This window comes from Clinocottus analis, unplaced genomic scaffold (genome assembly GCF_023055335.1).
Source record: "Clinocottus analis isolate CAN_PGR_092001 unplaced genomic scaffold, fCliAna1.0.p SCAF_21, whole genome shotgun sequence".
In the NCBI taxonomy this organism is placed as follows: Eukaryota; Metazoa; Chordata; class Actinopteri; order Perciformes; family Cottidae; genus Clinocottus; species Clinocottus analis.
The window spans coordinates 8,590,927-8,603,347 of NW_027175943.1; the positions used below are offsets into that span (position 1 = coordinate 8,590,927).

General features: G+C 40.2%; 1 protein-coding gene across 2 annotated transcripts in view; it reads right to left on the minus strand.

The window, feature by feature from the left end:
- LOC137792143 (collagen alpha-1(XXV) chain) overlaps window positions 1-12,421 on the minus strand; it is a 142,455-nt gene that overhangs the window by 3,564 nt on the left and 126,470 nt on the right. For both annotated transcript variants that reach the window (XM_068587643.1, XM_068587642.1), the window contains 18 exons: window positions 11,868-11,936; window positions 10,743-10,787; window positions 10,251-10,295; window positions 9,911-9,988; window positions 8,663-8,686; window positions 7,335-7,379; window positions 7,104-7,148; window positions 6,891-6,971; window positions 6,705-6,767; window positions 6,573-6,623; window positions 6,122-6,148; window positions 5,545-5,625; window positions 5,175-5,210; window positions 4,578-4,631; window positions 4,403-4,456; window positions 3,942-3,968; window positions 2,849-2,902; window positions 947-1,024 (listed from right to left, as the gene is read on the minus strand). In XM_068587643.1, coding sequence (XP_068443744.1) covers window positions 947-1,024; window positions 2,849-2,902; window positions 3,942-3,968; window positions 4,403-4,456; window positions 4,578-4,631; window positions 5,175-5,210; window positions 5,545-5,625; window positions 6,122-6,148; window positions 6,573-6,623; window positions 6,705-6,767; window positions 6,891-6,971; window positions 7,104-7,148; window positions 7,335-7,379; window positions 8,663-8,686; window positions 9,911-9,988; window positions 10,251-10,295; window positions 10,743-10,787; window positions 11,868-11,936 — 957 coding nt within the window. The remainder of the gene's footprint in view (window positions 1-946; window positions 1,025-2,848; window positions 2,903-3,941; window positions 3,969-4,402; window positions 4,457-4,577; window positions 4,632-5,174; window positions 5,211-5,544; window positions 5,626-6,121; window positions 6,149-6,572; window positions 6,624-6,704; window positions 6,768-6,890; window positions 6,972-7,103; window positions 7,149-7,334; window positions 7,380-8,662; window positions 8,687-9,910; window positions 9,989-10,250; window positions 10,296-10,742; window positions 10,788-11,867; window positions 11,937-12,421) is intronic.

Sequence of the window (12,421 nt, forward strand, 5' to 3'; positions counted from 1 at the left end):
AGTGTATTCTTATTCATGCACGTAACACACAGTGAGATACAGCTCATGCACATCTATATGTTGATGATTCTGCCCTCTGATTTTATTATGGTTGCCCCACAGTCAAGTTGCGAAACCGCAACGAGCTGGATTTGGCGACAACACGACAAAATCAGGAGATTTATCTTAAAATAAAGTTATTGCAGCTGGTGTAGATGCAATGAGATGACATTTGTGATATGAGCTGGTTTCTCACCTACGATACATCATTTCCATGTCTACACACAGTACATACAACCACTATGGCCTTTTTTAAAAATGAGTTAGAATACTTTGACCACTAAAAGTTTCACCCATAATGTAAGACCGTCCATGCAGTGCACATCATTCTTTCATGAGCAGAAAGCATCATAAAATGTTCTCATCTTGAAAAGGTCTAGAGCAATAATCAGATGAATCTCTTGTAATTCCCTTGTCGTCACGGTCTGGCCCAATTGGTACAACTACAGGAAGAGGGGAGTGGGAGTAGAGGAGTGGTCCATGGGCACCAGTAAGGGTTCTGTGTTAATATCAGGTTAAAAGGTAACCAGTCAATACAGGAATCAGCAGGAAGGAAACAGGATTTAAGCTCTTTGTTTTCATCAAGGGAATGGAAGGATTCAGTTAGAAGGATAGATACTATCAATTCCATCAATAATGATGTGTTTAATTTGTGTATTCCACTTGTAATGGTGTGTATTATCTAAAAAAAGAGGCTGCTTGCGGTCAGGAAGTTAGTGTATGAATGTAAATGTTGGTGCATGTTTGTTTTTTTTAACAAATTATGAATAGAAAATGTAGTTGTGATTGAAAATAAGGTGTTCATGCCTGTCAAGCTCTTAAAGTCATGCATGGTTTCGTTTCAGCAACGACTGAAGGTGAGCGGCATGCATGGGTAACAGGTGGAGGAAGAAGAGAAATACTGTACCAATTGGCACGGGGCATCCAGCCCGTCCAGACCTGGCTGACCGGGTTCCCCCTTTTCACCCTTAAATCCCCGGAAACCCTGTTTGCAAAGACGACCTAGGAGTGTTACTGGGAGAGAGGTGCGCGACCCTTGACCCCTGCATCCGTCCACTACGACGGACACGAGGGGCGCGGACGCGAGGGAGGAGCTGCCCTGTGAGCTCGCTGATACCACAATCCTCGCCCAATTATATGTTTTTTCAGCATTTAATGGCATGTTTTTGAGTCTGAATTGCAGAGTTTCAGGAGAATCGTGACTCTGTGTTTCAGGTTGCTGTATGGTCTGGTGGACGCTGGGTATCAGTTTAGCCACAGGGCGCTCATCCTTGTTTGGGGGACGACTGCTCTACGCGGCTGGGGAGGCGATTTCCTGCTCGGGACATACCAATGGGCAGGGTGCATCTAATCCAGGGGCACCCTGTTCTCCTTTCTCGCCCTTAGGCCCTTTTTTGCCCTTCTTTCCCTTCTCCCCCTGTGGATACAATGTTTTGGTCAAGTTAGCATCATTTTTTTTTTTTTTTTTACATTTGGGACAGCACTGATATTAGCAGGGGTGTGATTATAAAGGGAGTCTATGACTCACAAAGGAGGAAGACACATGGTCAATGTTAGATAGGAGGGGATACCAGACAGTAAGGGTATTCTAACAACATTCCTTAGGGCAGGAAGAGGACGAAAAAGGGGAACATTACAATAGGAAAGAGTACAAAAACAGTGCTAATCGCCATAAGGTGTGTCAAGGGCAGGAAGGATGAGAAAGAGAAGCAGGGGGGAAAACGCCTCCAGGAGGACAGAATTCAAAAACATGCACAAGAGAATAACACAATACAGAATAAATAAGAGGACATCAAATGTTGGAAAGTTTAGATAAAAGTAAGTGTAAATTGTGAATTCTTTCGAATACACTTCACAGAGGTAACATCAAAGCTGCATTTCAGCCCTTGTGGGATCATATGTGCACTCTTTGGTGCATGATTGTACTTTTAATGGGATGAATTTTCTGAAAATCAGAAAACTTAGTCCCCAGAAGTGCAGCATTTTCCTTGATTGTCATTCAATTTTTGTCATCCATAACTTTTCAAAGTCGTATTTGTCAACCACTTTCTATCACAAAACAGATCCCAGCACTGCTTCTGGTCTGGATGCTACTGAGGCAGTGCTGGGATCTGTTTTGTGCTGGGAAACGCAAACGCAAATTATAGTTGTCTATCAGGATACAGTTTCTCAAACACATCAAACATCTCAAACACATTAGACGGGTTAGTAACTGTGGAAACATAAATTACTGAAAAATATACGTTAAACTACTGTATCCACAAACAAGGGAGAGGTTATCAACAGGCTCAAGTGCGGGAAGTGGTTTTAAGTATGCTCATGCATGAAAACAACAAAAATAAAAACAAAAGTGAATCTTAAGAGCCTGTTGTCAATGGACCTGTGTGGGCTATCATGTTGAAATCACTTCTTTGTCATGCCCCAGAATGAGATTTGACTTGTGATTTTGAGAAATGAGATGACAAATCATTCAAAAGTGGAGAACACATGTTTGAGAGGACTGGGGATGACATTTAATGAAAAGGAAATACATTAACTCTCTTAAGAAAGTCCAAATGCTAATTATCTGTCACATCATAAGTCATACATGTACATCTTTTGTATACATTTTAATTAAAAAGTCCTGTCAGCTACTCTAATCCTCCCAACAGCTATATTTTATACACTCTTATCTGTGAATTACAGATTAGGAGAAAACTAAATGTATCATAAAAAGTTAAATCCCTCAATAGTTCCTGTCACTGTCCATTGACATCAGTCCTGTGCCGTATGTTAAGGGGTTGTCAAGCCATTTCCCATCTACATCTACCTTTTCGCCTCTTTCCCCATCGTCGCCTTTCTCTCCCCTTAAGCCTTGCAACCCCTGTAAAAGGTCAACTCTACTTAATTACTCTGGCTTTACTCGGCAAAGACAAGAGAGAGTGCTCTCGTCCTGACAAAGCTGGAGGAAACACATCAGGATCAAACGAAAGGAAAAGAGAAAGTGGAGGGATGCGCAACGAGAATATGTATATTATGTACAATATGGAGCTGGCTTTTAAATATAGAAAAAGAAAAAGCGACAATTCATCTGAATCCCTTGCAATAACATATCCACAGAAGAAGAAAAAACAAGCTTAATGGATCGTGACACTGGAGCTGTACCTTATTGTCGCTCCCCATCATTGCTAACCATGTTATCTAAACATTGCTAATTATTTAAACAATCTTCCTTGCAGTTCACACTTAGACAATCTAATCTAGTATATAAATCTACATACTATGCAGGTGGAACGTACCACATCTGTAAGGTTCCAAGTTAAAGGCTCGAGTTCAATCACTGCCATCACTGATTAGATAATGAGCACCAGGTGTGGAGCACCGTACAATTTACATAAAGTACATGAGCATGTGTTTGAATATGAAAGGGAGAAGTATGATGATCGATTTAGGGAAACTGTTATTTAGGATTTGTGCATTTTGTAGAATTTTACTATTCACTAAATTGAAAAATGTAGAAACCAGCTACAGATTACATGACCTTTAGCTTTTGACACACATGGGCTATTTTACATAATGTTACTTCAGAGTATTGGCATATATGTGATATTTGTGGGAAAGGATTTGAATAATAATAATAAGAGTAATTTGTGATTTTGGGCTATATAAAATAAACTGAATTGAAGTTGTCCATGTGGATTGGGTGTGAGTGTATATGTATTATACATCTTGTGCTAATGAGCAAATCACTGATGACAGACGTCAAATCACATTAAGCTTGATTTTTGATAATAATAATAATAATAAACCATTTTATCTTCTTTTTTTCTATATTTAAAAGCTTTTTTGCCAAGCACCCCTGTACTGAAAGATGCATTCACTGTCATCTATGTCTTCAGGAAAAACTGAACAAAGACACTTACATCCAAGCCTGGTGTTCCAGCAGCTCCCTGCAAATAAAGAACATTAGTTTTATCACCATTACAGAGTTTCACAAACGCTAACATGCATCTAACTCTCTCAACAAAAGCCTGCACAAAGATACAGACCATACCGTGTTCAGTACATGTGGGAAATCAAACAACTGTGCCTATTATAAATATACTGTAGATAGGGGTGTTTAATGAACTGTTTAAAGCTGACTTTTCCTTTTCTTATCTATTAGAGATAATATTTAACTGCAGTGACACCCTGAATGGCTGGAGAAACTTCCCTCAACCAGAAGAGCACATCCATGCTTTGATATAATCATTAACTGATACTAAGTTCAAGCGTTCATAAGCTTAAGTCATAAGCGTTGGCATGGCTGCTGTCGACTTCTCTTTACTCATCCCTGAATAAAGATACGGTTTCTTCAACATGATAACATCCTCCTCGTACTTACAGGTAGTCCATACGGTCCCCTTGGTCCTGGTTCGCCTGACGCTCCTCTCTCACCCTAACACAAATTAATCAGTGTTGCAACCACATGAAACTTTTCAAACAAAACACCTCAAATTAAAGCTCAAATGTACTGTATCATTAGCCAGACATAAGTTAAAATGAAATGTTGATCTTACTATGTCCCCCTTTGGCCCAGCTGGCCCAGCTGGACCCGCAGGCCCATCCGTGCCCTGCAAAGAGTAGCATTCTCATGGTGAGTTCACATCATTGGACTAACGCAGGTATTTCAAAATAAAGTAGGTTTTCCAAACAAATACCAGATGGAAAGCAAAAATGATGTCGCACATCCACATTTGTACAATATTCCCGGACAGGTTGGACCTACGAGCAGCACACAGAACTGCTGCTAGAACACGTGCATTGGTCACAAAGGACATCTACAACACTGCTGACACAGTTAATGTATAAGTGTGTGTTAATGCTGAGTTAATGCAACACAGGACAAAAGGAGACTTGACATACTTGCTGTAAATGCTCGCTTTGAAACTCTGTGTGGCTGGACTCAACTCATGACACCTCGCTAAGATGTAAACGTTTGACAGATGTTCATAGAACTTTCTCTTCCCGAGTGGTCGTGATAGTGGTCACAGATTTGGGGGGAGGTGTGTGTATAGTGAGGGGGAAGAGGGGTGGGGGGGGACTGTATGGAGGGTGAGAGGGAGAAAAGTAGGCAGACGTTGGTTGGTGAAGCCTCTTGGTCACTTGACACTCACCATAATTCCGGGCTTGCCGTCCAAGCCGGAGGCTCCCTGTGTGGTTATGGAGGTATGAGTGACATGAACAAGGCGGGATTAGTACCAGATGAACACTGTTATTAGGACAGGTTGATGGCAGGGTTTACAACAACTAAATTGCTACAGGGAATCAGCCCAGGCAAATGAAAATGAAGACACAAAATGGACCACACAGACCCACGCACGCACACTCACACACACACACACACACACACACACACACACACACACACACACTCACTTCAAGGGGTGCAGGAATGTATACAACAAGAAAACAGACAGGGCTGAAGTACAAATCAAGGACAGGGCTTTGTGGTCGTAGTGTCCCATGATGCACGGCTGTACTTACCGGGAGACCCAATGGTCCGCGATCTCCTTTGTGTCCCAATTCTCCTCGAATACCCTTCACGCCATGCAAACCAGATTCCCCCTAAAAAACGACAACAAAGGAAACAAGGGAAGGAGGCGAACATGACACAGTTTCTTCACAGGCGTCCGACTCCTTTGTGTCCTATTTGACGAAGTTGATGCAGTTTTTGGGGTTGCAATGCACCCACATGGGTGAGTTCACTTATTGTTAGTCACTTTGGAGAGAAGAGGCAGATAATTAAATCTAGGCTCGCCCACGCGGTTTCACGAAAAATAGTGAAGACGCATCAGTGACGGAAAGTTAAAACTAACATCTGGCTTGTTTATGGAGATTCACACTCGTCTTTTTTTTACAGGGTTAATACATGTTTTACGTTTGAATAGACATACACAAATGTACACCTATTTAATAGGAGGGTTTTACAAGTACATCCGATTGTCACCAGAGAGGTAATGGTGAGAAGAACTGATAAAAAGGTCTTGGTTTCATTACAGTCATATTAACCAGAACCTTGTTATCATACGTGCAGCATCAAAACTTTCTTGTTGAGATTTACCTTTGGTCCAGGGAAACCATGGGGGCCCTGAAAACATTGCAAAATGTTAGTTAGTGGTTGGCCTCACAATCAATATGTATGTAATATGATTTACAACTAAACCAAGGTGTGTCTCTTTCTATTCTATCCTCCTCCCTTCTTGTCCAAACCACTTCAATAACCTGCTTGTGAAGATATGCAGATGAAATGGAACAAGTACAAACAAGTGCAGTACTGTGAAGTTTCCTACAGGCAAGTATTTACTAGAAAAATACCTTCAGAGGTTATTCATAGTGTACAATTAAACATGTATATTCTTGTCTCTTGTCATTAAAGCTATGCTGTCTGGGAATATAGTTAGAAGTTACCTGGCATTAGTACGGAAAGGGTAGATGTACAACATGTTTAAGCTTTTATCTAAACAATAAGCACAACATATTGTCCACTGATGGGACCTTTTAGAAACACTCACCATGGGTCCTGGGGGTCCATGTGGCCCTGATGGCCCGGGAGTGCCGACGATCTGGGAAGTTTGCAATGCACAACATCTTATATAAAACTATGTTCGTGGCGAGTCACCATAAATGTCTTTAATGTTACTTACTGAAGAACCTTGAGGACCAGGCAGGCCTGAATCCCCCTTATCTCCCTTGACCCCGTTGACACCCTGTGGAGCAAACGCTTCATGAGACACGTTTGCTTTCTATATTGAAGTATTCTGATCACCATGAACAAAGATTTTTCAGGCTTCGTCTTAGCACATAGTAAGAATATTAATCTACATTCTTACAGGTAGGCCGAGTAAACCGGTTGTTCCTTTCTCCCCTGAAGCTCCAGGCATTCCCATGTCACCCTTGGAACCTTTGTAGCCCTGAGCAGGGAGGAAACATGCAACAGATTATGAAAAGCAGCTATTGCAGCTCAATTATTCACCTTGCGGGTATCTATGAAAACAAATAATTGTATACACATTAAGATGTGTAAAAAGATGTAATTAACTTACTCTTTCACCATCGAGTCCAGGCAGACCGGGCATACCACGATCCCCCTGGAAGAGAACAAATACAAAACAGTCAAAATGCAAATGCTACAGGTTTGATTTTCTTTGCAGGAGAGTCACATGTTGTGATTTTTTTTAGTTGAAGTGAACATGAGCTTTGCACGTGTCAGGAAAACACTCAAAAGTGTGCTGAGGCAGACGCACAATGTGCAATGTGCATAAAATAGAGTTTACCTTGATACCCGCCGGTCCGATCGGCCCGGTGGGTCCAGGAGGTCCCTGAACACAGAGAGAGAGCGAAGCAGCAGTTTAATCTGATTTCTACTCAACTGAGGAGATATACTTTTAATTGGGGTTGATTGTTTCAATATTAATATATTCTCTGAATGTAAGAAACTACATTTCACAATGAAATGACTTGCATACAGGACAAAAAATGTTAGCAATCAGTCATGAACAATGACGCTCAACTGAAAGACACATGCCAAAGTCAAAAACATGTTAGCTACAACATACAGATAAACAGTAATCATAGTTAGCTGATTAAGAAACAAACTCTTTGATACACATATAGCTACACTTAGCATATGTAGCTTCAAACTAAACTGAAACTAAACCTGCTAATTCCAAATTCTGAAGAATATTTCAGTTTTGTATGCTAAACATGCTAATGTTGTACCCTGCGAGCCAATGCACAAATGATACTTCACTGGTTTTATGACTTTGAACACTTTTGAATTCAAACTCATGAGGTTTTTGCACAGAAAATAAATGGGATGCATAGCTAAATTTAGCTTTCTCAGCTTAAAGGCTACTAAAACGTAATACTTGGCTGGTAATTGAGAAGTCAGGGATCAGTGGCATGATAAACACCCTTCCTCTCACTTGCTCAGGAATGTGTACAGTTTTTTTTTATCCTGGAATACTACCTGGCTCCACATTTGCTGCGTGGAAGCGTAATTACATATGAATAGAACATTATCATTTAGGAATATGCAAGGAGCAAGTAAAAAAAACGAAACAATGAAAGTCTTCAAACTAGATTTTGAACAGAGCTCCTGTTCGAGACAGAGCCTAAAGATTACGTGATAAAGCAGGACCCAATGTATGGTATTATCATATCTATCAATATTATGCTTGGTGCATATTCCCAAATAACAGCTCAGTTATATCAACACAAGTCGGGGCCTTGGAGTTCTGGGGCTCACTTTGCCCACCTGGCAATCTAGTCTTTATATAATCAGGACCGCTATGTGCTTCGAGGGACATTTTGACCAAAAAGCGGGCCGGGTGAGTTTTGGAAGAAAAAAAAAAATCTTTTACCAAGATTCAGAGTGACAACTAGCCACTCGGCAGACTGTTGGGTCACTCACACGGAGGCATAAACGCAATGCTGAATACTGTTTTTATTCGTTGTTAAGCCAACACTCGCTGGGCGTGGCGTCACAAGGACAAGGACAACAATGCACACCAGGGTTGGGATTTGGTTGGGCCCATGCGAAGACAAAGATGAATCACGTATGGAGATGACACAACACAAAGAATACACAGAGCCTCATTACCGTTACTGTTATTGTGGTTATCTTCTGCAGTAGGCCAAAGGGGTGGTTACAGGAAGGAGGCAAGAGATAAGATTGCAAAGGTCACAAGGGAAGGAAACCTTTATGTTACATTTCGGCACAGATACACCCTCAAAATCAATTCTTTTTTAAAGAACCAATGTTAGCGTTGCACTTTAATTTAAGGAATACATTTTCTTATGAACCACAGATCCAAACCTTTGTATTTTAATTTATCTGTAAAGTTTTGAAATTGGCTAACCTAATTGAGAAACTGCAGCAATGTTGTAGGAAAGAATTGTGAAACTGTAACGTATCCGTCACTTCTGCTTTCAGCCGCGCTGCAGGAGGAAGTATGGCAAAGATTTATCTTGTGCATTTCACACCTGACAATGACGCATCCTAAACTTTTGTAACTGGCTGATAGCTGGACAACTGCCAGGTTTTGTAAAAGCAATATTTTGTATGAATGTATGAATGTTTCATTGTTTTTGATAAGTTTGACTTGAGCTCAGTGTAATTTATGATTTTATCATAAATTCCTCTTTTTTATTTTTATATTACTTAGTGTTCATTTGATGTGATGACAGGTGTGTGTTTTTACATCTGAACCAGCAGTGAATAATTCTGTGTGCTTTGAAATTCGTTTCTATTCGAATAAACTGTGTAGGAGATTCTTGTTTGACTTGCTAAAACTCCAGATTGTTATTAGACTTGCAACAGGGAAACGGCTGTAAATTAGGTACCGCAGCTGTCAGACAGACATCCCGGCTGTGATGACAGAACCCTTAACCATCTTAAAAAGCTAAACTTTCAAAGATTGTAAAGATGCTACGCTAAAAGTATTGTCCAATAGTTTGGTGCCAATTCAGTTGTTCACCATGTACAGATCTGGAGGTGAGAGATGCTTCAAGTAAAGATGTCCAAATAAGGGAGACAACAAAGTATCTGGGTTTTTAGGATGTTTTGTTTTTTGGAGCCTTTTTCAAGCCTTTTGAGTTTTTGGGCTTTGGGCTATTTGTCTCTTGAGCTTTTGCACTTTTTCGGTGTCTTTTTGCTTTTTGTATTTCTAAATGTATATATCTTGTAATCCTCATATTATCGTGAAAAAACAAGTACAACTGTACATTACAACCAGTCCTGTCTTCCTCATCTCTGAGGTTGTCAGCGTAGTCGCTTAAGAATGCGGATGCAGATCTTTCTGAAGCAACAAAAACGACAGAAATGTGCTAAGTTAATTACTTCTCTGACCTGTAAAGCTTCCTGAATGTTTCCGTTGTAGTCAACGATTTCAGTGGCTCCTTGGTCTCCTTTCTGTCCAGGGGGGCCCTGCACATTATTGCCATAAAAAAATAAAATAAAATAAAACTCAAGTTCTCTCATACAGCACTCACGAATTAAACATAACGTAAATTCCCACATTTATGACTAATATCAGTAAGAAATAATAAAAAAAACTGCTAAGGTTAGCCTGCTGCCCCCTGGTGGTAATCTATGTGTAATGCTGTATCACGGAACATTAAAACATTTAATTTTACTCGGCATGAAATCCTCCAAGAAAGTGAAGACAAGAGGCAATATAGCGGCTTACCTTCGGGCCAGATAATCCAATTTCTCCTTTATCCCCAGTTTCTCCCTAATGTGAGAAAACAAACAAAAAATATTAAAGAATTGCCTGTAATATTATTAGTACATTCTCTATTGCAGAAAGCAATAATGTGTATTGTTTTGAAATCATGCATCACATATAACTCATCAATGTGGTGTAGGAAGTTCCAGTATTTCGCTTCACGCATAACACTTTTTAGTTTTGATGTTAAATTGACTTTTTCCCTCTTCATCTTGTATTCATTTAGAGATCTTAGTATAGAATTTAAATTTAAATTCAGATTTTTGCCATGCGGGGGACCTAGCACAAGAGCATGTTCTGCTTTGTATTTGTCTGAAGGATCATGATGGCATGTTCAAAGTACATTCATGCAGAAATCCAAGATGGGAATCACTTGTGAAATCTAACAAAAGGATCAGCTAATGAAGGGGCTGCGTTCCCCAAATGAAAAGAAAACACATCTGCCGTGCTCACCTTTGAACCTTTGGAACCGGGCGTACCAAACTCTCCTTGTGAACCCTGCCGTGAGTACAAAAACATAGATGACGAACAGAGTCACGAGGGACACTTTAAACAAGACAAGCACATTTCTTGAGACATAAACATGAAATTCATAAACACTCGTTTCCAAAAAATTAAACGCATATCTCACAAAGGAATATCATGGAGCTCTCGTACTCAACACCGTCAGCTTCACTGCCATGACCACCTTTTAATATGCCGTAGCTGCCAAGCGATGGAGAAAGTGTTTATTTAAACTCTGGCATTGATAAAGAAGGGGTTTCACTTTTGGGGGTTTTAATAGGATGTGAAGCAGATCTGTGGGTCGTCTCAGTTTAGACTGGAGCTTAAGCTACCTGCTGGCTCAGTGCCAGACATAAACAATGGTAAACTCATTTATATTTGGTTTACTTTTCGCAGACTCCAGGGAAAGCCTTGAGCCTATTACAGGCCATAATGGGTTAGCCAGCCCTCTTATAGACGGAGATTTGACAGATTGAATGAGCTCTTGCTTTGGGATGCATTCGACTTTTTCTTATTAAAAACTCTGGGAACTTTGTGGCGTGTGCTTAAATCAGCTTGGCTCTAGATGGCAGCAACAATCTATGACTTAGATGGGGGAAGAGACGGTTGTGAGCAAGCAGAAAGCTTGTAACAGGGTTCTCACGGTCATGGAAAACCTGGAACAGTCATGGCATTTTAACATTTTAACAGTTATGTTTGGAAAACTCATATGTTCATGTCGTTCATTTACACTGAGTTTGAAATAATTACTATGCTTTAAAAAGAAAGATGCTCAAAATGTAAGCAGGAATACGCTCTTTCTATAAATGTGTATTATTTTTAATCAAACTATTGTCTCTCATTCATTAAGGTTTACTGTAGGCTTTGGAATCATCATTCTTAGTTTAAATACTACATTTCCTCACTTTTTCATGTATACACTGAGATTTCACAAAATGTTTGGTCATGGAAATCTGGTTTAAATGAAAAAGCAACGGGCAAAATATTGCAACATACTGCTGAATGATCCAATTTCCTTTTTCCTCGCAGTTGATGTCATTTGTGATGATTTGCTTTGCACACATAACTACTGACCTTTGGTCCAAGGGGTCCAAGTTCCCCTCTTTCACCCTTTCCTTGTGGGCCGTGGTCACCTTTATCTCCCTGTCGAGACAAAAGAGCAAACAAAGAGAAGTTACCTCTGCAACCTGTCTTCGTCATGGAGAAGTGCTGATCAAGGCCCAGTTTCCTCCTGTCAGCAGAAGAGCTGCGATGCATCTTCTGACTGAACATCAGTCATGAACTTCAATTTCCTTAATGTTTGGCAGTATTGACGTGACTGAGGGAGGAAAAAAAAAGCTCCACATCCTTCTCATGAGTTTGCTTACTCGGCAGACCTACATGGTGAATGGTAGATATCTATGCTGAGTCGGCACAATCGGCTTCCTGATTGTGAAGGTGAAACGGAGAAAGATGAAAAAAAAAAAACAGACTAAAAAAAAACAAAAACATCTGCATCAAGCCCTCTTTTTCTTGATGTGTACATTCCGGGAATATTTTAAGAAAAATGCTAATCCTTTGTTGTATGGTGAAGTACAATTTCTCTAATTGTAAAGTGACTTAAAATATCCAGTAGAGGGGGGTGTGGT